General features: G+C 43.0%; 1 protein-coding gene across 1 annotated transcript; it reads left to right on the top strand.

Annotated features, from left to right (window-relative positions):
• Window positions 1–6125: 6125 nt before the first annotated feature.
• On the top strand, window positions 6126–26147 carry LOC135511346 (tyrosine-protein kinase Mer-like). The gene is made up of 9 exons (XM_064932890.1): window positions 6126–6343; window positions 6480–6683; window positions 6994–7094; window positions 7339–7509; window positions 8359–8533; window positions 17274–17433; window positions 19591–19727; window positions 23365–23425; window positions 24269–26147. Exons 1-9 carry the CDS (start codon window positions 6126–6128, stop codon window positions 24785–24787), a joined length of 1746 nt encoding a protein of 581 aa, XP_064788962.1. The 3' UTR covers window positions 24788–26147.
• The last annotated feature ends 206 nt before the right edge of the window (window positions 26148–26353 follow it).

The following is a 26353-nucleotide window of genomic DNA, read 5'->3' as shown; positions in this document are numbered from 1 at the left end:
CTTCCCACAAGAATGGGCTTTAGGTGAGGCAGATAACCCTGTAGCCATATTACTTCAACAGTATTTAACATGATATCCTCTCTAAGCTTTACAGGAATGTGGATCTGAATATAAACAGCAACACCTCCACCACTGGCATTTCTGTCTTTTCTGTAGATGTTATAACCATGTATTGCCACCACTGTATCATCAAATGTATTGTCTAAGTGAGGTTCAGAGTTAGTCAGAATATGAATGTCATCTGTTACTAGCAAGTTATTAATTTCATGAACCTTGTTTCTTAACCTCTTACACTTATGGTGGCTTATTTCATTTTTGGAAGAAAAACGTTCCCGTTTTAAACAAGATATTTTGTCACAAAAGATGCTCGACTATGCATATAATTGCTACTGTTCGAAAGAAAACACTCTGACGTGTCCAGAAATACAAATATCTTCTCTGTGCGTGCCCTTTAACGTGAGCTTCAGGCAAAACCAAGATGACTTGGCATCCAGGAAATGACAAGGATTTTTGAGGCTCTGTCTTTCATGATCTCCTTATATGGCTGTGAACGCAAGAGGAATGAGTCTGCCCTTTCTGTCGTTTCCCCAAGGTGTCTGCAGCATTGTGACGTATTTGTAGGCAGATCGTTGGAAGATTGACCATAAGAGACCACATTTACCACGTGTCCGCCCGGTGTCCTGCGCCGAAATTGGTGCGCAAAGTCACCTGCCAGTATTTTTCCATGGGGCACAGAGAGAGAAGCAAGCTTCCACGAACTGCATGTCAATGAAGAGATATGTGAAAAAACACCTTGAGGATTGATTCCAAACAACGTTTGCCATGTTTCGGTCGATATTATGTAGTTAATCCGGAAAAAGTTTCACCTTGTAGGTGACTGCATTTTCAGTTCGTTTCGGTAGCCAGGCGCAATGTAGAAAACGGAACGATTTCTCCTACACACAGACGCTTTCAGGAAACACTGCGCATTTGGTATGTGGCTGGGAGTCTCCTCATTGAAAACATCAGAAGCTCTTCAAAGGTAAATGATTTTATTTATTTGGTTATCTGGCTTTTGTGAAAATGTTGCGTGCTACATGCTACACAAAATGCTATGCTAGCTTTGCATACTCTTACACAAATTAGTCAATTTCTATGGTTCAAATCATATTTTGAAAATCTGAGATGACAGTGTTGTTAAGAAAAGGCTAAGCTTGAGAGCAAACGCATTATTTTAATTTTATTTGCGATTTTCAGAAATCGTTAACGTTGCGTTATGCTAATGAGCCTGAGGCTTAGTCACAATCCCGGATCCGGGATGGGGAGTTTCAAGAGCTACATATGTTAACATGGGCTATTTTGAACACTTTTCTGGGATGCTTGCTGGTTTTCATTGCTTTACTGGGAAGCTTAGCAGAAGTAGATATTCTCATGTTATTTATGTTAGTGCAGGGTGAGCTGCACACGGTGGACTTCGTACTACGGCACACCGCCTCAGTGCTAACAGCATAATTCTGGTTCATAGGCACATGATTCCTGCATTCAATAGCTGTAGGATCAATAGAGCCATTCAGGGTAGTTAGAGGGACTGTCTACAAATGCCCCTGGTATACAAATGCCCCTGGTATAATGTAAATTTGCTAAAGCATTACGATGACTCAGCGACACAATGGTAGGGATTAATTGAGCTGGGCTTGGGTCATGAATAAGTCATTGTCTCAACGCAGCCTTATAATGCTGTGAAAGGATCCAGGAAGGGCACATCAATAGATGTACCACCTTGATGGCTCCGCTATTCAACCCAGCAACCTTTTGTTTACTGGCCTAATGTATAAGAGAAGTGGGGGAACGGGCTTGACCTTTGCCCTCTAGTACCACTCACAGATCACTCCACCTGTACATAGCCCATCCAACAACCTCATCCCCATACTGTATTTATTTATTTATCTTGCTCCTTTGCACCCCAGTATCTCTACTTCAAAATGCATCTTTTGCACATCTACCATTCCAGTGTTTAATTGCTATATTGTAATTACCTCGCCACCATGGCCTATTTCTTGCCCTCATTTGCACACACTGTATACAGTGCCTTGCGAAAGTATTCGGCCCCCTTGAACTTTGTGACCTTTTGCCACATTTCAGGCTTCAAACATAAAGATATAAAACTGTATTTTTTGTGAAGAATCAACAACAAGTGGGACACAATCATGAAGTGGAACGACATTTATTGGATATTTCAAACTTTTTAACAAATGAAAACTGAAAATTGGGCGTGCAAAATTATTCAGCCCCTTTACTCAGTGCAGCAAACTCTCTCCAGAAGTTCAGTGAGGATCTCTGAATGATCCAATGTTGACCTAAATGACTAATGATGATAAATACAATCCACCTGTGTGTAATCAAGTCTCCGTATAAATGCACCTGCATTGTGATAGTCTCAGAGGTCCGTTAAAAGCGCAGAGAGCATCATGAAGAACAAGGAACACACCAGGCAGGTCCGAGATACTGCTGTGAAGAAGTTTAAAGCCGGATTTGGATACAAAAAGATTTCCCAAGCTTTAAACATTCCAAGGAGCACTGTGCAAGCGATAATATTGAAATGGAAGGAGTATCAGACCACTGCAAATCTACCAAGACCTGGCCGTCCCTCTAAACTTTCAGCTCATACAAGGAGAAGACTGATCAGAGATGCAGTCAAGAGGCCCATGATCACTCTGGATGAACTGCAGAGATCTACAGCTGAGGTGGGAGACTCTGTCCATAGGACAACAATCAGTCGTATATTACACAAATCTGGCCTTTATGGAAGAGTGGCAAGAAGAATGCCATTTCTTAAAGATATCCATAAAAAGTGTCGTTTAAAGTTTGCCACAAGCCACCTGGGAGACACACCAAACATGTGGAAGAAGGTGCTCTGGTCAGATGAAACCAAAATTGAACTTTTTGGCAACAATGCAAAACGTTATGTTTGGCGTAAAAGCAACACAGCTCATCACCCTGAACACACCATCCCCACTGTCAAACATGGTGGTGGCAGCATCATGGTTTGGGCCTGCTTTTCTTCAGCAGGGACAGGGAAGATGGTTAAAATTGATGGGAAGATGGATGGAGCCAAATACAGGACCATTCTGGAAGAAAACCTGATGGAGTCTGCAAAAGACCTGAGACTGGGACGGAGATTTGTCTTCCAACAAGACAATGATCCAAAACATAAAGCAAAATCTACAATGGAATGGTTCAAAAATAAACATCCAGGTGTTAGAATGGCCAAGTCAAAGTCCAGACCTGAATCCAATCGAGAATCTGTGGAAAGAACTGAAAACTGCTGTTCACAAATGCTCTCCATCCAACCTCACTGAGCTCGAGCTGTTTTGCAAGGTGGAATGGGAAAAAATGTCAGTCTCTCGATGTGCAAAACTGATAGAGACATAACAGCTGTAAGTCGCTTGGGGTATCGCAGCAAAAGGTGGCGCTACAAAGTATTAACTTAAGGGGGCTGAATAATTTTGCACGCCCAATTTTTCAGTTTTTGATTTGTTAAAAAGGTTTGAAATATCCAATAAATGTCGTTCCACTTCATGATTGTGTCCCACTTGTTGTTGATTCTTCACAAAAAATACAGTTTTATATCTTTATGTTTGAAGCCTGAAATGTGGCAAAAGGTCGCAAAGTTCAAGGGGGCCGAATACTTTCGCAAGGCAGTGTATATACTTTCTTTGCTGAATTATTGACTGTATGTTTGTTTATTCCATGTGTAACTCTGTGTTGTTGTATGTGTTGAACTGCTTTGCTTTATCTTGGCCAGGTTGCAGTTGTAAATGAGAACTTGTTCTCAACTAGCCTACCTGGTTAAATAAAGGTGAAATCATTATTATAATTTTTTTTACACAGTGAATTACTTTAACTCGTAAAACTGGTGGAACTTCCTCCTTCCTCTCTGTCCCAGGGAAAGCTGGTGGAACTTCCTCCTTCCTCTCTGTCCCAGGGAAAGCTGGTGGAACTTCCTCCTTCCTCTCTGTCCCAGGGAAAGCTGGTGGAACTTCCTCCTTCCTCTCTGTCCCAGGGAAAGCTGGTGGAACTTCCTTCTTCCTCTCTGTCCCAGGGAAAGCTGGTGGAACTTCCTCCTTCCTCTCTGTCCCAGGGAAAGCTGGTGGAACTTCCTCCTTCCTCTCTGTCCCAGGGAAAGCTGGTGGAACTTCCTCCTTCCTCTCTGTCCCAGGGAAAGCTGGTGGAACTTCCTCCCTCCTCTCTGTCCCAGGGAAAGCTGGTGGCAGTTAGTCTGGTTCCAGATCTGTTTGTGCCGTCTTGCTAACTCCTACGGTCATGTCTGTTTGTGCCGTCTTGCTAACTCCTACGGTCATGTCCGTTTGTGCCGTCTTGCTAACTCCTACGGTCATGTCCGTTTGTGCCGTCTTGCTCCTACGGTCATGTCTGTTTGTGCCGTCTTCAGAACTCCTCACGGTCATGTCTGTTTGTGCCGTCTTCAGAACTCCTACGGTCATGTCTGTTTGTGCCGTCTTCAGAACTCCCACGGTCATGTCTGTTTGTGCCGCCTTCAGAACTCCTACGGTCATGTCTGTTTGTGCCGTCTTCATAACTCCTACGGTCATGTCTGTTTGTGCCGTCTTCATAACTCCTACGGTCATGTCTGTTTGTGCCGTCTTCAGAACTCCTACGGTCATGTCTGTTTGTGCCGTCTTCAGAACTCCCACGGTCATGTCTGTTTGTGCCGTCTTCAGAACTCCCACGGTCATGTCTGTTTGTGCCGCCTTCAGAACTCCCACGGTCATGTCTGTTTGTGCCGTCTTCAGAACTCCCACGGTCATGTCTGTTTGTGCCGTCTTCAGAACTCCCACGGTCATGTCTGTTTGTGCCGCCTTCAGAACTCCTACGGTCATGTCTGTTTGTGCCGCCTTCAGAACTCCTACGGTCATGTCTGTTTGTGCCGTCTTCAGAACTCCTACGGTCATGTCTGTTTGTGCCGTCTTCAGAACTCCTACGGTCATGTCTGTTTGTGCCGTCTTCAGAACTCCTACGGTCATGTCTGTTTGTGCCGCTCTTCAGAACTCCTACGGTCATGTCTGTTTGTGCCGTCTTCAGAACTCCTACGGTCATGTCTGTTTGTGCCGTCTTCAGAACTCCTACGGTCATGTCTGTTTGTGCCGTCTTCAGAACTCCTACGGTCATGTCTGTTTGTGCCGTCTTCAGAACTCCTACGGTCATGTCTGTTTGTGCCGTCTTCAGAACTCCTACGGTCATGTCTGTTTGTGCCGTCTTCAGAACTCCTACGGTCATGTCTGTTTGTGCCGACTTCAGAACTCCTACGGTCATGTCTGTTTGTGCCGTCTTCAGAACTCCTAACGGTCATGTCTGTTTGTGCCGTCTTCAGAACTCCTACGGTCATGTCTGTTTGTGCCGTCTTCAGAACTCCTACGGTCATGTCTGTTTGTGCCGTCTTCAGAACTCCTACGGTCATGTCTGTTTGTGCCGTCTTCAGAACTCCTACGGTCATGTCTGTTTGTGCCGTCTTCATAACTCCTACGGTCATGTTTGTTTGTGCCGTCTTCATAACTCCTACGGTCATGTCTGTTTGTGCCGTCTTGCTAACTCCTACGGTCATGTCTGTTTGTGCCGTCTTCAGAACTCCTACGGTCATGTCTGTTTGTGCCGTCTTCAGAACTCCTACGGTCATGTCTGTTTGTGCCGTCTTGCCAACAACAACCATAGCAGATAGCAAGATTGCACATACAGATGGAACAAGGCTATACAAAAAAGGTAACTTGGCTGAGACCTAGAAAATGACTAAAATACTCCAGATATTGGGGAGATTCCTCTGTTTAGTGAATGTTCTTCCCTTAGTACAGGGACATGTATTGAATATAAAATGAACTCTGTTCCACCTCATCCTGTATAGTTTCCGTACCATTTGAGTTAGGCTGGCTTGAATCATTTGAGTAGATCCAACTCTGAGGGAAAGACCATCTAAATGTAGGGAACTGAAATTTTAGTTTCAACTGCAGATTATTCCCCAATCCCCCTGTGATGTTATTTGGTGTTTTTATGAGAAATAAATCCAGGTATTGACTATTGATCTAAAGTAGGAGAAATGACAGAGATGGTCTATAATATTGTAACAGGCATTGGAAATGACCATCTCTTCCTGCTCACATACAGCTGAGCATCATGGGAGTCCCTATGTCTACCGTGTCTCTGGAGGAGCTGGTCGTGGCCGAGGCACTGTCTCCCCCAGCATGCCAGGACGTCAGGTTTGCTCCACCCAGCCCACCGTACCTCCCGAGACCCTCATCATACCAGCCCGCAGCACGAAGATCCACCTCAGCCAGGACGACATCAAGAAGCTGAGGTAGATATTAGATATCCATGGGTTTTTTATTCATCAATCTGTGTGCTAACTCTGAGGTCCATATGCACATCTTGTTGAGGTGTGTTTCATGTGCAACCCTAATATTTAGACTCAACTTCTATTCTTTCCCATCCAGGTTCAAGCCCACGGTGGGATCGGTGCATCTATCAGAGGGGCACGATGCCAAGCTCAACTGTTCCATCGAGGTCCCTGACAACCACCTGGACCTCACCGTGCTGTGGTGGAAGAACACCATGGAGCTGGCTGAAAACCTGCAGGTGGTGATCAACGAATTACAGACCGTCACACACGGGGTCATGACCCTGCTGTCCACTGTCAGGTAACTGTGGCGGGAGCAGGGGACCATGACCGACACAGCATGTGAAGAAAAAAGCGTTAATACTCGGCTCATTTGGGTCAGTTGGATACTTAGGTCATTTGGGTCGGTTGGATACTTAGACCATTTCGGTTGGATACTCAAATTATAAAAATGTGTAATGATCTAACTGACAAGTTTTCAGCTACAGTCAATCTTCATCAGAGCATTGATAGACAAACACAAAAAGCGAGTGCAGTCAGTATTATAAATCAGATGTAAAAGTTCTGAAATGTCAGGATTGCTACATTTCACCTCTACTTGTGTGTTTCAGCATAACTCGTGTGCAAAGAGCTGACGCTGGGGATTACCGCTGTAGACTGAGAGTCCGTGGCATAGAGATAGAGTCCGAGCCTATCAGCATTCAGGTCGAAGGTGAGTCCCCACATCATACCAGGACATTAAATTATGACTGGAGGTTCCATCAGTGGTTCTTAACATAAATTATTGAATGTGTTTGAGGGGATCAGTTTGGCGCAGAATTGCCGATCTTGATCATAATGAGTAGTTATTTGGGATGTAAGGTGACTTGTAGAGCAGTGATTCTGCCAAGTCTTACTGCAATGTAGTCCATCTCAAATATGTACGTGTGTGTGTGTGTGTGTGTGTGTGTGTTTAGGTCTACCAACGTTCACTAGACACCCAGATGACATGAACGTAACTTGTAACAGCCCCTTTAACCTGTCATGTGAAGCGGTGGGTCCCCCGAATCCTATCAGGATCCGTTGGCTACGCAACGGAGTTCCTGAGATGGGGTCCCTTACCTCCCGCAGCAACTACACTGTACCAGGTCAGGGAGAGAGAGGGAGACATGCACGCACGCACACACACGCGCACACACACATGGGCACACACACATGGGCGCATGTACAGACGAGCACATGCACGCACGTATACATACATGCACAGAATGCACATGCACAAAAATACACATATATGTACATACAATCTCTTGCTCTCGTGAGGTATTGAGCTGTGGCCACCAATATTATCCCAGTACCTCCTCTTTCTGGGTTTCAGATAGTCTGAAGGTGGACTGATTTGTTATCCTAGTCAGCATGTGGTCTAAAGTGGTGCACTACATAGGGAATATGATCTAAAGTAGTGCACTACATAGGGTAATGGTCTAAAGTAGTGCACTACATAGGGAATATGGTCTAAAGTAGTGCACTACATAGGGAATATGGTCTAAAGTGGTGCACTACATAGGGAATATGGTCTAAAGTGGTGCACTACATAGGGAATATGGTCTAAAGTAGTGCACTACATAGGGAATATGGTCTAAATTAGTGCACTACATAGGGAATATGGTCTGTACTCCCTGTTCACCCACGACTGTGTGGCCATGCACGCATCCAACTCAATAATCAAGTTTGCAGATGACACTACAGTGGTAGGCTTGATTACCAACAACGATGAGACAGCCTACAGGGAGGAGATGAGGGCCCTCGGAGTGTGGTGCCAGGAAAATAACCTCTCACTCAAGGTCAGTAAAACAAAAGAGATGATCGTGGACTTCAGGAAACAGCAAAGAGAACACCCCCCTATTCACATCAATGGGACAGCAGTGGAGAAGGTGGAACGTTTAAGTTCCTCGGTGTACATATCACCGAGAAACTGAAATGGTCCTCGCACACAGACAGTGTGGTGAAGAGAGCGCAACAGCGCTTCTTCAACCTCAGGAGGCTGAACAAATTTGGCTTGTCACTGGAAACCCTCGCTAACTGTTACAGGTGCACAATTGAGAGAATCCTGTCAGGCTGTATCACCGCCTGGTATGGCATCTGGACCGCCCACAACTGCAGAGCTCTCCAGTGGGGGGTGCGGTCTGCACAACGCATCACCCGATGTCACAGGAAGGCAAAAAAGATCATCAAGGACAACAACCACCCGAGCCGCTTCCTGTTCACCCTGCTTCCATCCAGAAGGCAAAGTCAGTACAGGTGCATCAAAGCTGGGACAGAGAGATTGAAAAACAGCTTCTATCTCAAGGCCATTAGACTGTTAAACAGTGATCACTAGCACAGAGAGGTGGCTGCCTACATACAGACTTGAAATCCTTGGCCACTTTAATGAATGGAACACTAGTCATTTTAATAACGCCACTTTAAGAATGTTTACATCTCGCATTACTCATCTCATGTATATAATGTATTCTGTATACAACACTATCTATTCTCCACTATCTACTACATCTTAGCCACTCTGTCACTGCTCATCCATATATTGTATACTTATATATTCTTTTCCCATTCCTTTACTAGATTGTGTGTATCAGGTTTTGTTGTGAAATTGTTAGATATTACCTATTATATCCTGCTGCACTTTCGGATCTAGAAGCATACGCATTTCACTACACTTGCAATAACATCTGTTAACCAATTTTAACATTTTTTTTATTTAAGGTAGTGCACTACATAGGGCACATGATGTAAAGTGGTGAACTGCATAGGGAATATGGTGCCATTTGGAACACAGACTTAACCTCTCTCCTAAGGCCTAGAAAAACTCTTAATAGAAAAATACCCATTTCTAAACTTTGATCACATGAATAATTCCTTTATAACACCACGAATGTACTGTAAGTTGTGTTGAGTGGGGGTTTCTGGCATTAGTGGGATATACAAAATCCCCCAGGTCCTTAAGGAAATCTGTGCATAGGTCTATTAAGGGAAATGTTTTGTCCTGTGTGCATATTATTCAGGTATACACATTGTTTCCCTTATCTGAATTAAATTACTTTGTTATTTTATTAAAGTTAATTGTTAATTGGGGCAGCAGGGTAGCCTAGTGGTTAGAGCGTTGGACTAGTAACCGAAAGGTTCAAGTTCGAATCCCTGAGGTGACAAGGTACAAATCTGTCGTTCTGCCCCTGAACAGGCAGTTAACCCACTGTTCCTAGGCCGTCATTGAAAATAAGAATTTGTTCTTAACTGACTTGCCTAGTAAAATAAATTAATTTAGGTGTACAAAACAATGTATTCAGTCACTACTGTAAGTCGCTCTGGATTACAGCATCTGCTAAATGACTAAAACATGGCGGGAGGGGAGGGTCCTGGCAGTCCGGCTCGTTGTGTTATTCAGAAAAGATGTCTGTGTGTGATCAGTGTCAAATGTGCAGAGCTGTGTCCAGCTGTAACAGAGTTGTGTTGGAGGTCTGAATACTGTGGTGTCCGTCTGTCTATCTGCATTCTCAGTGTCTGTTTCGTTCTCCCTTCCCCTATCACTAACTCTCTCCCTCTCTCTTTCCCGTCTCTCCTCTCTATTTTCCTCTCTTGTGCTGTCTCTCTCCTGCTACTACCGATAGATGTATCACCATGTTCACTGTCACGGTCAGTGTTCAGCACTGTAACCCCCTGGGTGGTTTAATGAATGGGGATGTGTTGTCTGCCAAGACTAAATAAGGCTACAACATGTTGCTGATTTGCTAAATGAGTTTTGGTTTGAATCTTAAAGGGGCCCTAAAGGGGCCTTAACGATTAAGGGTGAGCAGTGTTGTGAGCATAAACCTTGAGGTTACATGACATAATATTGGTTCTATGCAATTTACAGCAGTTCATTTACTTGGTGCCCTGGAGCAAATCATTCTTGTTAAATCCCCTTGCTGGGAGATGGAGGGTTAAAGGTCAGAGAGGTTATTTTGCCTAGCATGTGCTGTGGCTAGGGTTGTCCACATCTCTGGATGTTACCTGTAGCCTTTCCTCCCTCAAAACAGTTTCTTTCCCTGACTCGATTTTGATTTGAAGTTGGGGCCTGTTTAGCTTTTGTTACTAGGGTGGTAGTCCACTATTATTATGGGCAGCCTTTCCTCCCTCAAAACACTGATCAAATTAAATGTTATTCGTCACATGCTTGGTAAATGACAATGCAGAGAGAGAGTAAACAACAGCTGTGGACTAACAGTGAAATGCTTTACGGGCCCTTCCCAACAATGCAGAGAGAGAAAATCAAATAGCAGTTTCCATTCCTGTGTATTGACGTCCAGTAAGCCACTGTTCTCTCCCAGAACAATACCCAGCAAACATGATACTATTGGCCCCATGTAGGTATTCGGAGGGCAAGGTGTGCACGGGCTAGTCCACACCAGGCCCTGCACGGGCTGGTCCACACCAGGCCCTGCACGGGCTAGTCCACAGTGTGATGCCCTAATTTGTCGATCTTGTACATTACCATTGATGAAGTCTAGATTTGGCTCTTTGCCTGGAAATTGATGACTTGATTTTCTGCTCTATGAAACCAGTATCATAGATTTAGTGTGTGTGTGTGTGTGTGTGTGTGTGTGTGTGTGTGTGTGTGTGTGTGTGTGTGTGTGTGTGTGTGTGTGTGTGTGTGTGTGTGTGTGTGTGTGTGTGTGTGTGTGTGTGTGTGTGTGACCGTGCAATGGCTGGTCTACAGTATCTGTTTGTAGTGGGAGGTTAGTTTGTTTGTCTGGTTGAACAGCTTCAATCCTGCTGGATGTATTTACTAACTCCTTGCTTTGGAAAAATTCAAAGTGGACATACAACTAACATTCCAAGGGGCCTTCCGTGGTGGTACCAAGTCGATGTGCGGGGGTACAGGTTAATCGAGGTAATTTGTAAAGTGACTATGCATAAATAGCTATGACCAGCCTTTCAAAACACTTCATGGCTACCGATGTGAGTGCTACGGGGCGGTAATTATTATTTAGGTATTAGACTGCGTCAGGAAGAGGTTGAAAATGTCAGTGAAGACACTTACTACACACCAGTCAAACCACTAATTCTCTTTAGGCCTACTCAGCACTAAAGCTCTTTCCCCTATCCAGCTGACACAGCTCTCATCAGCCTTTTTCATGGTGACTAACACTTTACTCACTACAGTACATGCAGTCCTGTATTCTGTTACAGTTTTTGACAGTTGCTTACACATGATGTCTGAAATTTTCTCTAGACTCTACACACACACAACCCCCAAACGTTACACATCTCTTGCAAAACCAAACACTTAATTCAAAGCTATTTTAACTCTTCTCAAAATGGGGTTTTTGCATCAATTCTACACACAAACCAACAAATGATTAGCTCTTATACACGGCAACTACACATGGATGTGACAAATGTAAAACACTATTTTGTGTCTTTTGCATGTTCAGTGTGCATTAAAGTCCACTTTTTATAGCACTCATACGTACATCTATGTGCACAAATATATACAGTATGTATGCATATTCAGTATATATTTACACTATAAACAATGCACAGGCGGAAAAAATGTAATGTATTTCTTTCTCAAAGCATTGTATTTATCTAGATTTTGTGATGAACAGTAACAGACAAAACAAGTAGAGTAGAAGATAAACAAATGGGTTAGTTACTATGACGAAAAAAAACAATTAGGGTGCATCCTGTCTCCTATTGGGGTCTGATCACAGCACCTCATCAACATCACAAGCGATGTTCTCTCTGGCTTAACAGTGGGGGAAGTAGCATCTGGAGTGGCGTATCCTGCCCTGGCATGCCCTCATCTATGTCACCACAACGCCACTCCGAAAAGAACTCTTCTATTGGGTTTAGAAATGGAGAACATGGTGGCAGGTTGAGCATCAAAGCTTGCAGATGGTCAATGAACCAAACCTGACTGCTCTGGCCCATTCCTCTGGTCATTGGGAATGAGGATATTAGGCAGGGTGTCAAGGAAGGTGATAATGTGGGCAGTATTGTAAGGACCAAGAGTACCATGACAATGAAGGACACCGTTCTGACTAATGGCTGCACACATTGTGATGTTGCCACCATGCTGTCCAGGGACATTGACGATGGTGCAGTGTCCTATGAGGTTTCTTCCCGTGTCTTGTTTTAGCTAGGATAAAGCCGACCTCATCAACATAGACGAAATCATGATGCTCTGCAGTAGCATCTAGTTCCTTAACTCTCTGAAACAGACGAGACAAAACATTATTGTATGACAGTAGGAATAGACATAGAGCAGTCAATATGTAGCAGAATACACTGGAATACAGTACCAATGACAGGATCGTATAGCTTACTTGTACGTATTCATAGAGCGAAACAACAGCGCTGTCAGAATTTGGCTCAAATGATACTCTGTACTGCTGCTTCATACAAATATGATGGCGTTTCAGGAGACGGCAAAGTGCGGATAAATTCACCCTATTTATGTTACTGAATGTTGTGTTGTCAGTGATGATGTGGTTTTACAGTTGTCGTAAACGTATGCTGTTGTTTGAAATGACCATATTCACTATGTGTTGTTCCTGCTCTGCTGTGAATAGAGCCACTGCCTGTTCACCCCGCTATCATCCAGAAGGCGAGGTCAGTACAGGTGCATCAAAGCTGGGACCGAGAGACCGAAAAACAGCTTCTATCTCAAGGCCATCAGACTGTTAAACAGCAACCACTAACATTGAGTGGCTGCTGCCAACACACTGACTCAACTCCAGCAACTTACTGTACTCTATATTGTCTACTGCATCCTTATGTAATACATGTATCACTAGCCACTTTAACTATGCCACTTTGTTTACATACTCATCTCATATGTATATACTGTACTCGATACCATCTACTGTATCTTGCCTATGCTGCTCTGTACCATCACTCATTCATATATCTTTATGTACATTTTCTTTATCCCCTTACACTGTGTATAAGACAGTAGTTTTGGAATTGTTAGTTAGATTACTTGTTGGTTATTACTGCATTATCGGAACTAGAAGCACAAGCATTTCGCTACACTCGCATTAACATCTGCTAACCATGTGTATGTGACAAATTAAATTTGATTTGATTTAAACCCGTTACAATTAAGATCTGTAAAGTTATTTGGATTTTTACGAATTATCTTTGAAAGACAGGGTCCTGAAAAGGGACGTTTCTTGTTTTTGCTGAGTTTAGTAACCAAAAAGTGTTAAACACATCAAAATATATTTACATTTGAGATTCTTCAAAGTAGCCACCCTTTCCCTTGATGACAGCTTTGCACACTCTTGGCATTCTCTCAACCAGCTTCACCTGGAATGCTTTTCCAACAGTCTTGAAGGAGTTCCAACATATGCTGAGCACTTGTTGGCTGCTTTTCCTTCACTCTGTGGTCCAACTCATCCCAAACCATCTCAATTGGGTTGAGGTCGGGTGATTGTGGAGGCCAGGTCACTCTGGTCTTCCTTTCCTGTGGCAGTCCTCGTGAGAGAGTTTCGTCATAGCACTTGATTGTTTTTGCGTCTGCACTTGAAGAAACTTTTTTCAGTTCTGCCCACAAATTTTCTATGGGATTGAGGTCAGGGCTTTGTGATGGTCACTCCAATACCTTGACGTTGTTGTCCGCAAGCTATTTTGCCACAACTTTGGAAATATGTTTGGTGTCATTGTCCATTTGGAAGACCATTTGCATCCAAGCTTTAACTTCGTGACTGATGTTGTTGCCTCAATATATCCACATAATTTTCCTCCTCATGATGCCATCTATTTTTTTAAGTGCACCAGCCCCCCGTGCAGCAAATCACCCCCACAACATGATGCTGCCACCCCCGTGTTACTGTGGATATAGATAATTTTGTACCTGTTTCCTCCAGCATCTTCACAAGGTCCTTTGTTGTTGTTCTGGGATTGATTTGCACTTTTCACACCAAAGTACGTTCATCTCTAGGAGACAGAACACGTCTCCTTCCTGCATGGTCCCATGGTGTTTATACTTGCATACTATTGTTTGTACAGATGAACGTGGTACCTTCAAGCGTTTTGAAATTGATCCCGAGGATGAACCAGACTTGTGGAGGTCTACAATTGTTTTTTCTTATGTCTTGCCTGATTTCTTTTGATTTTCCAATGATGTCAAGCAAAGAGAAACTGAGTTTGAAGGTAGGCCTTGAAATACATCCACAGGTACACCTACAATTGACTCAAATGATGTCAGTTAGCTTTAGAAGCTTCTGATAGGCTATGACAATTTTCTGGATATTTCCAAGCTGTTTAAAGGCTAAAGGCACAGTCAACTTAGTGTATGTAAACTTCTGACCCACTGGAATTGTGATACAGTGAATTAATCTGTCTGTAAACAATTGTTGGAAAAATTATTTATGTCAAGCACACAGTACATGTCCTAACCGACTTGCCAAAACAAACTATAGTTAACAAGATATTGAGTTTTAATGACTCCAACTTAAGTGTATGTAAATTTCTGACTTCAACTGTACATACACTTAGGTCGGAGTCATTAAACTCGTTTTTCAACCACTCTGAAAATTTCTTGTTGACAAATTATACGTTTGGCAAGTCAGTTCGGACATCTACTGTGTGCCCATCCAAGAAGGCTCAAGGTCATTGGCCACAGATAAAATGTTGTCAAATCACGTGATATCTACAGTATCTCTGATTAGACATGTCAACATCATACTTTCAAAGTTTTAGCTAGCTAGCAAGCAAGCAGTCATCATCATAAATCAAGTCGACAATCTACTGGCAAATCCTTTTCAATCCTTGTCATATGAAGCAAAATTATAGATAAAATGTATTGGGGCTCATACAAATTACACAACAAGTTGGAAATCGAAAATTCAACGATCAGTGGTTTGGAAGGAATCAGTGGCTAACTGCTAGCATTGCAAAGCAATCACTAGTCTGTTATTCAGTGGAGTGGAGGTGTGGTCCAAGTCTGGGTTTAAGGGTATCCTTTGCAAGCTTAAAAGGATAAACATTCAACATTGGCCATGCTGTCAAACCAGCATGTCTTCTGCCACGTTCAAAACAACGGGAAACTAGGAACTGGGAAATCTCAGACTTCAGTGAGTTCAAGACAAATGTGAACTCTGGACAAAAACTAGCTCCAACAGGGAAAATATGTTTTGAATAGTCATCCAATTTGGAATTCCAACTTGGAACTCTGGCCTCTTTTTTCTAGAGCTCTGACCTGAAAATCGCTAACGTCATGATTCAACCTTGTTTTATACCAAGTTCCCAGTTGTCTTGAAAGCACCATAAATCCAGAGAATGCCAGACTTTGATGATGCAGTTTGATGACAAAATGTGCACACAAAGGACCGCCGTGCCACCTTCCTGTTTAAGTGAGAACAGCACAATGTCCAAAAATGTATTATATGCTGCTGCATAAATGATGTAATATGCCAAGGAGATATTTATACAGTAGCTAAGAAAGTAATACTGAGTGTATGTTGTGTAGCAAGCTGTGCATCACCCTGCCACCCTGGGGCGGCAGTGTAGCCTAGTGGTTAGAGCATTGGACTAGTAAGGTTGCAAGTTCAAATCTCCGAGCTGACAAGGTACAAAATCTGTCGTTCTGCCCCTGAACAGGCAGTAAACCCACTGTTCCTAGGCCGTCATTGAAAATAAGAATTTGTTCTTAACTGACTTGCCAGGTAAAATAAAAAAATTATTTAGTCTACTGTTCTGACTTGGTGGTGTACATGTACAGGCCTATAGCCTGTTTTAAAGAAATGTCATCATTGAATATTGTAAGAGCTTTCATTGTCTGCTTACATGCTCCCTTTATCCTTTCTATGGTTCTGACTTGGCATACAGGGAGAATATTGTAAGAACGGCCCATGTTCGGCCCATGTTCTGAATTATGCCACTGAACAAATAGTTATATTGACCACGTCCATCCTAGCTCTCTCATGAATGTCTTAATTGAAATGACTGACTGTCTCTTAACCGCTCATCGTCCCCTTATACCATAGTTTGTACATCTCATATGTCAGTAGAAACCAGATTTGTTAAAGCAAGTCAACCATATCATCTATGTTTTTTTTAAAGGCAGTAAATGAGACTGAATGAACTGTTTCACTGCCTGACAAGGCTCCGCTGACTTAGCAGTGGTAAGTACTAAGGTGTTTGGACTCTGCTGTTGGGACAGCTCTATGTAGGCCCTAACAGTTTGTGGGCACTGTTTGTCACCGTTATAGTTCAATTAATGTATCGTTGTGTTTTGTAGTGGCTTTGCTGGCATGCATCTCCAAACCTTTTGGGAGTTTGTCCCACCAAGATTAACATGCTAAAATAGCCACTGTATTGAGACCCTAAGCATGATAGGAGGTTAATTGCATAATTAACTCAGGAACCACACCTGTGTAGAAACACCTGCTTTCAATATACTTTGTATCCCTAATTTACTCAAGTGTTTCCTTTATTTTGGCAGTTACATGTACATACTGTATATACAGTACAGCTCTGACCTGAACCTTGTCACAATGTAAAGATGTAATCACTATGTTAATTATTCATGTAAACACTATCACAGTGTAAAGATGTAAACACTTTGTCACAATGTAAAGATGTAATCACTGTTAACACTTTTGTAAATATTTTGTCACAATGTAAATGTAGATGTAATGTAGATGTAGATGTCATCGCATCTCACCATGATGACCTCCTTGGTATGGCTGTGGTCTTATCTGGCAACTTATTCAAGTAGAAACTCACTGTTCCTGTCCACGATATTACCAAACTCACTGTTACTGTTCACCATATTACCAATGTTTCATTGTTATGTAAACACATTGCTCCTGACTTTTTTTTATAAGTAAGTTGTATTGATTGGCTGGTTGATCTGGTCCTACAGGCTGCATGATGACATGACGGTGTGCGTGGCAGACTTCGGCTTGTCTAAGAAGATCTACAGTGGTGATTACTACAGACAGGGCAGGATAGCGAAGATGCCTGTGAAATGGATTACAGTGGAGAGCCTGGCCGACAGAGTCTTCACTGTAAAGAGTGATGTGGTAAGGAGCCCCCCCCCCCCACACACACACACACAGTGATGTGATAAGGAAGGACTGAGAGAGCTCCCATCTGTTCGTTTCACATCTTTCAATCCTTTACTGATGGTGGGAATACATGTAATTGTGTAAACATGTACTGTTATTCCACTAACCAGTTCCCATTCTGACCAGTTCCCTTTCTGACCAGTACCCTTTGTGACCAGTACCCTTTGTGACCAGTTCCCATTTTGACCAGTTCCCATTCTGACCTGTTCCCATTCTGACCAGTACCCTTTCTGACCAGTTCCCTTTCTGAAAATATGATTCAGCCAACCCGTGAAGTTCAGCCCACAGCCACAGCTCTGGTCATTGGAAAGTCCTTGGGTAGCTTAACAGAGTTCTCACCAGAATAAACAGCATGTAACATGGTATGTAACATGGTATTTTAGTGGTAGCTAGCATAACCTTGTAACCCAAAACCAAATATTGCATGTGAAATTGTCAGCCACTCGATTTTTACTTTTATACAGTGAGGGGAAAAAAGTATTTGATCCCCTGCTGATTTTGTGCGTTTGCCCACTGACAAAAAAAATGATCAGTCTAAAATTTTAAAGGTAGGTTTATTTGAACAGTGAGAGACAGAATAACAACAACAAAATCCAGAAAAACGCATGTCAAAAATGTTATAAATTGATTTGCATTTTAATGAGGGAAATAAGTATTTGACCCCCTCTTAATCAGAAAGATTTCTGGCTCCCAGGTGTCTTTCTTACAGGTAACAAACTGAGATTAGGAGCACACTCTTCAAGGGAGTGCTCTTAATCTCAGTTTGTTACCTGTGTAAAAGATACCTATCCACAGAAATCAATCAGATTCCAAACTCTCCACCATGGCAAAGACCAAAGAGCTCTCCAAGGATGTCAGGGACAAGATTGTAAACCTACACAAGGCTGGAATGGGCTACAAGACCATCGCCAAGCAGCTCGGTGAGAAGGTGACAACAGTTGATGTGATTATTCGCAAATGAAAGAAACACAAAAGAACTGTCAATCTCCCTCGGCCTGGGACTCCATGCAAGATCTCACCTCGTGGAGTTGCAATGAACATGAGAACGGTGAGGAATCTGCCCAGAACTACACAGAATGATCTTGTCAATGGTCTCAAGGCAGGTGGGACCATAGTCCCCAAGAAAACAATTGGTAACACACTACGCCGTGAAGGACTGAAATCCTGCAGCGCCCGCGAGGTCCCCCTGCTCAAGAAAGCACATATACATGCCCGTCTGAAGTTTTCCAATGAACATCTGAATGATTCAGTGGACAACTGTGTGAAAGTGTTGTGGTCAGATGAGACCAAAATGGAGCTCTTTGGCATCAACTCAACTCGCCATGTTTGGAGGAGGAGGAATGCTGCCTATGACCCCAAGAACACCATCCCCACCGTAAAAACATGGAGGTAGAAACATTATGCTTTGGGGGTGTTTTTCTGCTAAGGGGACAGGACAACTTCGCCGCATCAAAGGGACGATGGACGGGGCCACGTTCTGTCAAATCTTGGGTCTGAACCTCCTTCCCTCAGCCAGGGCATTGAAAATGGGTTGTGGATGGGTATTCCAGCATGAAAATAACTCAAAACACATGGCCAAGGCAACAAAAGAGTGGCTCAAAAAGAAGCACATTAAAGTCCTGGAGTGGCCTAGCCAGTCTCCAGAACATAATCCCATTGAAAATCCTTAGAGGGAGCTGAAGGTTCGAGTTGCCAAACGTCAGCCTCGAAACCTTAATGACTTGGAGAAGATCTGCAAAGAGGAGTGGGACAAAATCCCTCCTGGGATGTGTGCAAACCTGGTGGCCAACTACAAGAAACTTCTGACCTCTGTGATTGCCAACAAGGGTTTTGCCACAAAGTACTAAATCATGTTTTGCAGAGGGGTCAAATATTTATTTCCCTCATTAAAATGCAAATCAATTTAAAACATTTTTGACATGTGTTTTCTGGATTTTTTTGTTGTTATTCTGTCTCTCATTGTTCAAATCAACCTACCATTAAAATTATAGACTGATAATTTCTTTGTCAGCGGGCAAACGTACAAAATCAGCAGGGAATCAAATACTTTTTTCCCTCATTGTACATATACGTGTGGTGTGTGTGAGAATATAATTGTGTGTCTTCTGGCAGTGGGCGTTTGGTGTGACCATGTGGGAGATATCGACGCGGGGCATGACGCCGTACCCTGGCATCCAGAACCATGAGATATATGACTACCTACAGGAGGGCCACAGGCTGAAGCAGCCAACTGACTGCTTAGATGAACTGTGAGTGTTTATTCTTCTGTCTACATGGTTTGGGCTTTCGTGGATAGGAACATGTAGCATGGTCCCAGAGCTGTTTGTGCTGTGTTGTCAACATATAAGGTCATTGTCAATTAATATTGACCATACAGCACAAACAGATCTAGGACCAGGCTAAGGAACACTATGATACAGCCAGAACAATATAGACCAACTGAAGAAGTCTTGTCTGCAACTCTCCCCAGTGGTTTATTAAGACACAAAACAGACAACGTTTGAATGATTTACATATTTACATTTGAGTCATTCAGCAGGTGCTCTTATCCCAAGTGACTGACAGTTTGTGCATTCATCTTAAGACCCCCTAAGGATGTGATGTCCATGCGCAGGTGGAAATCTAATAGCATAATACAAAAATCCCCATAAAAATCTGTCCGTTTATACTACAGATTTCTGTTTTCTTTTGCATTGCATGCGTCTCAATCTACCGCCTCCGCCTTTGTAGCATTTTTACATCTGCGGTGAAAGGTGACGGAGCTACAGCGGTGTTTGTCAGACCATGACACATCCCGAAAATCTGTTTTCTAACAAAATCAACTGTAGCGTTGGAAAGGTTTGGCTGTTTTGCTCTACGACCCCACACACGTGTCTTTGGACTCGTCTGAAGTCGGTACAGCCGATCTGCCAACTTCTGTCTGTAGCATCCAAACAGTTTGGGCTACACACTAATATGAACCCTCTGTGTAAAGGTGAAACATGTTATATGAACACGTACATGTTTTGCTCTAGGATGTCCACAGGCCTCACAAGACTCATCTGAAGGTCCAATTAATAGAAGTATGGAAGTATGGAGACTGTTTAGTGCCAAAAGTAAGGGGTTAAATGCATGTAAAAAAATAAATAATAATAATAATTCCAAAATATACAATTTTTTTTCTCCTGATCTTTCTTATATCTCAAATATAGGATAGACACTTAAGAACAAACTTCCTGTACAATTTTGGGGGGACTTCCTTTATACTTTTCGAGGGACTGACTGTGTAGTGAATCTGTTATTCAATGCGCATGTATGGGCTAATAGCTGTAAGCCCAAACATTATTATTATTATTATTATTATTATTGTTTTTTAAAGGGTATTCAAATTCTAAATCAAATAGCAAAATGGTCATTGGTATGACCTTCTTAAAACAATTCCATATAGCTTAGTAGGAGTGTTCACGAAAGGCTTTTTTTGCGGGGGAGGTGTGAAGAAGGGGCACATTGGTGGGGGATGAGGTGAGTTTCCCCCTACTCTGTAAAGCGAGAACCGCAGTTGGTAGAAAAGCGCAATATAAATCCAATCAATTTGTATTATTACTGTACTGAGCTACACTCTACTTTCCTTTACTGTATAGTCGTGTTCAAAAGTTTTGAGAATGACACAAATATTAATTTTCACAAAGTCTGCTGCCTCAGTTTGTATGATGGCAATTTGCATATACTCCAGAATGTTATGAAGAGTGATCATATGAATTGCAATTAATTGCAAAGTCCCTCTTTTCCGTGCAAATGCACTGCATTTCAGCCCAGCTGACATGTCAGTGATTCTCTTGTTAACACAGGTGTGTGTTGATGAGGACAAGTCTGGAGATCACTCTGTCATGCTGATTGAGTTTGAATAACAGACGGAAAGCTTCATAAGGAGGGTGGTGCTTGGAATCATTGTTCTTCCTCTGTAAACCATGGTTACCTGCAAGGAAACACATGCCGTCATCATTGCTTTGCACAAAAAGGGCTTCACAGGCAAGGATATTGCTGCCAGTAAGATTGCACCTATATCAACCATTTATTGGATCATCAAGAAGTTCAAGGAGAGCTGTTCAATTGTTGTGAAGAAGGCTTCAGGGCGCCCAAGAAAGTCCAGCAAGCTCCAGGACCGTCTCCTAAAGTTGACTCAGCTGCGGGATCGGGGCACCACCAGTACAGAGCTTGCTCAGGAATGGCAGCAGGCAGGTGTGATTGCATCTGCATGCACTGTGAGGCGAAGACTTTTCGAGGATGACCTGGTGTCAAGAAGGGCAGCAAAGAAGCCACTTCTCTCCAGGAAAAACATCAGGGACAGACTGATATTCTGCAAAAGATACAGGGATTGGAGGGCTGAGAACTGGAGTAAAGTTTTCTCTGATGAATCCCCTTTCCGATTGTTTGGGGCATCCGGAAAATAGCTTGTCCGGATAAGAGAAGGTGAGCGCTACCATCAGTCCTGTGTCGTGCCAACAGTAAAGCATCCTGAGACCATTCATGTGTGGGGTTGCTTCTCAGCCAAGGGAGTGGGCTCACTCACAATTTTGCCTAAGGACACAGCCATGAATAAAGAATGGTACCAACACATCCTCCGAGAGCAACTTCTCCCAACCATCCAGGAACAGTTTGGTGACGAACAATGCCTTTTTCAGCATGATGGAGCACCTTGCCATAAGGCAAAAGTGATAACTAAGTGACTCAGGGAAGAAAACATCGATATTTTGGGTCCATGGCCAGGAAACTCCCCAGACCTTAATCCTATTGAGAACTTGTGGTCAATCCTCACGAGGCGGGTGGAAAAACAAAAACCAACAAATTCTGACAAACTCCAAGCTTTGATTATGTAAAAAAAGGGCTGCCATCAGTCACAAATGTGGCCCAGAAGTTAATTACCAGCATGCCAAGGTGGATTGCAGAAGTCTTGAAAAAGAAGGGTCAACACTGCAAATATTGACTCTGCATCAACTTCATTTAATTGTCAATAAAAGCCTTTGACACTTATGAAATGCTTGTAATTATACTTCAGTATTCCATAGTAACATCTGACAAAAAAATCTAAAGACAATGAAGCAGCAAACTTTGTGGAAATTAATATTTGTGTCATTCTCAACTTTTGGCCACAACTGTACTCTACTGTCCCAACTTGTGAATCCAACTGTGGTTTGAGGTCCGCGTTCAACACCATAGTGCCCTCCAAGTTCATCACTAAGCTCAGGACACTGGGACTGAACACCTTTCTCTGCAACTGGATCCTGGACTTCCCACCCCAGATGGTGAGGGTAGGCAACAACACGTCTGCCACGCTGACCCTCAACACAGGAGTCCCTCAGGAGTGTGTGCTTAGTCCCTCCTGCCCTCCCTGTTCACCCACGACTGCATGGCCACACACAACTTCAACACCATCATGAAGTTAGCTGATGACTCAGCGGTGGTAGGACTCATCACCGACAACGATGAGATGGCCTATAGGGAGGAGGTCAGAGACCTGGTAGTGTGGTTTCAGGACAACAACCTCTCCCTCAACGTCAGCAAGACTAAGGAGCTGATCGTGGACTACAGGAAATGTAGGGCTGAGCACACCCTCATCTACATTGACGGGATTCTAGTGTAATGGGTTGAGAGCTTTACATTCCTCGGTGTCCAAATCACTAAGGAATTAACGTGTTCCACACACACCAACAGAGATGTGAAGAAGGCACGACAAGATTTGGCATAAACTCACTTATGCCTTAATTTCAACAACAAAAATATAGACTCTTAGCTTTCCTTTGACACCCAATTTAACATGCTCCTATGAACTTCACATGTTGGTGCTCATGTAACCTTTTACATAGAAATGGCCTTAATCCTTCTCCTGTCCCACTGTCTGTCCACCAGGTATGAGATCATGTACAGCTGTTGGCGTACTGACCCCCTGGACCGCCCCATCTTCACTCAGGTGAGAGAACTGTTGAGGCAGTGCGCTAGACAAAGGTGTGTCCCAAATGGCACCCTATTACCCAAGGGGCTCTGGTCAAAATTAGTGCACTATATAGGGATGGGGTGCCATTGTGATGCAGCCATAGACATAGACACCTTGGTCAAAAGTAGTGCACTACACTCTTTAGGGGGGGGGGGGGGAATATGTTTTATTGTCACATACACCAGAAAGGTTTGATAAAATGTTTCTTTTACAGCAGGGGTGTCAAACTCATTCCACCAAGTGTCTGCAGGTTTTTGTTTTTTCCTTTCTATTAAGACCTTGACAACAGATGAGGGGAGTGTCATACTAATTAGTGACCTTAATTCATCAATCAAGTACAACGGTGGAGTGAAAACCCACAGACACTTTGTCCTTGGTGGAATGAGTTTGAGGCATGTCTTACAGGGTCAGCCATGGTAGTATGGCACCCCTGGAACAAATTAGTGTTAAGGGCCTTGCTTAAGGGCACATCAACAGATTTTTCACCATGTCAGCTCGAGTATTAGAACCAGCGATCTTTCGGTTACTGGTCCAACAGCTCCAACCGCTAGGCTCCCTGCCACCCCTATCTAGAACCTATAAGGGTTCTTTGGCTGTCCTTATAGAATAACCCTTTTTGGTTCCAGGTAGAACCCTTTCCACAGAAGGTTGTACTGGGAACCCAAAAGGGTTCTAACTGGAACCAAAAAGGTTTCTCCTGCTGGGACAGCCGAAGAACCATTTTCTTTATCTGAGTGTGTATATAACGAATAGGGTGTCATTTGGTACGCAGACATAAACAAAGACTGCGTAAACATGAATCTTCCCATCTTCCCTTAGGTAAGAGAACTGTTGGAGAAGCTGACAGAGAAACTTCCAGAGGTTTCTACCAGCAAAGAGAACATCATCTACATCAACACCAGTTTCGCCGAGGAGGAGCATGGGGTTTGTGCAGACCCGCACCTAGATTTGCCACTTTTTAGCACCTCCCCTTCCTGCAGTCATAGCAACCAATTTAGCTCCTCCCCTTCCTGCAGCCAGGCGAGACCGGACCTCCCCCTTTTCAGTTCCTTCTCTTCCTGCAGTCAAAGTCAGAGACCAAATAACAGAGATTTGGTGACAGCAGACATCCAAGAGAGTAAGGAAGAAGATTGTTACGTTGTTGTCATCTCTAATGTCAATCGGAGTGGAGACCCCGCTGTCGCCAAGACCGCAGCAACAGCAGTAGCTGTGGACAGTGACACTCCCCCGTTCTCGAGGGAGGGCTTGGGTGGGGCTGTGCGTGGAGCTACCTGTGACTCAGTGGGTGATGTCACTGGAATGGAGCAGCACGCGAGTGACACCATGCTGTTACTCTGAAGGGCATGGAACATTGGGACTAGAAATCCAGGGATTTGAAAGCAGAAAAGAAAAGCTCTCTCTCAGGTGTCATATCTGATGATAATACACATCCTTCTTGTCTGCACTCTGATCTGTTGAGGACATTATAGGTATGGTAATGACCTGGCCGGTGATAAGCACGATTACCGCTGGTAACGTGTCCGGCTCTGGACTCTATGCTACTGGGTTCGAATCATGCCTCGGAATATCATGCTACTCCTTCATTTTATTACAGTATGAAGAGATGTTACTGGATCATGAGCACATAGGCTTCTTGCTTGGTGCAGCATGTGCAGTCTTGAGTTGCCACCCTTCCAAGTTCTGTTTCAACAAGGATCTGCCCAGTTCACATAGAAATTGAATACCTATCTATGATTCTGTCTTCTGGCATTATTAAAACAGTATTACAGGCTTGTCTATTCCCTAATGCTTTGCATTGAAGTTATTCTGACCAGTTTTCCAGTGGATATTTATACCTCAAATAGTTACCACTAGCTATCAGTGTGCAAGAGATGTGCAAATGTAGAATATCTTATGTACATCTCTCTTATAGTATACAACATTTCCAATGAGATAAGCTTTGCTCACAAATTAAATCAGTGTATCCCTAGCAAATATTTCCCCTCCTGCAGCAAAGCACCCCCACAACATGATGCTGCCACCCCTGTGCTTCACGGTTGGGATGGTGTTCTTCGGCTTGCAAGCATCCCCAAAAAGTACGATCTTTGTCCCCATGTGCAGTTGCAAACCGTAGTCTTGCTTTTTTTATTTTGGTTTTGGAGCAGTGGCTTCTTCCTTGCTGAGCGGCCTTTGAGGTTAAGTTGATATAGGACTTGTTTTACTGTGGATATAGATACTTTTGTACCTGTTTCCTCCAGCATCTTCACAAGGTCTTTTGCTGTTGTTCTGGGATTCATTTGCACTTTTCGACACAAAGTACGTTCATCCCTTGATATTGAAAGCTGTGAACAAGACATAAATACGGCCAACCACTGTTCTAAATCAGTGTACTATACTCCCAACTAAATGCTTACATTCAAACTGTATGTAAATTGCCTTTTTATATATTGAAGTATTTTTAAAGTGGCATTGTGTATATGAACTTTACCTACTAAGTGTATGGAGAATATTGTATACATATGTTTTATAGTCTGAAAAAAAAAATCTGTTTTGGATCTGTGAAGACCCTATGCAGCCTTGAGGTACTCCACCAAGTTCAGGCTGTAGACCTTGGAATGGGCACAATATCTAATAGTTTCAATTAAAGATTTTAAAACAAGTACAACTTTTGTCAAATATAGTCAATGTTGATATTGACTTGTTAGTGATTTGCATTATTTTGACGTAATAAACGATTGCAAATACAAAATGGTGCTATTTTGTTTATCCTTCTGAAAATAAATCCATCCTGAAATGAATGAAATACACACACAATATGATGATGATCATTGAAAGGTAAATGAATAACAGATTTCAATTTGCCATCGTTTTTATAAAGTATATGGTAAGTGGCACTGCTTTACATGGTGTATGGTGTAATGCATC

Source organism: Oncorhynchus masou, chromosome 24 (genome assembly GCF_036934945.1).
Source record: "Oncorhynchus masou masou isolate Uvic2021 chromosome 24, UVic_Omas_1.1, whole genome shotgun sequence".
Classification (NCBI taxonomy): Eukaryota; Metazoa; Chordata; class Actinopteri; order Salmoniformes; family Salmonidae; genus Oncorhynchus; species Oncorhynchus masou.
This window is presented reverse-complemented; position numbering and strand designations above follow the sequence as displayed.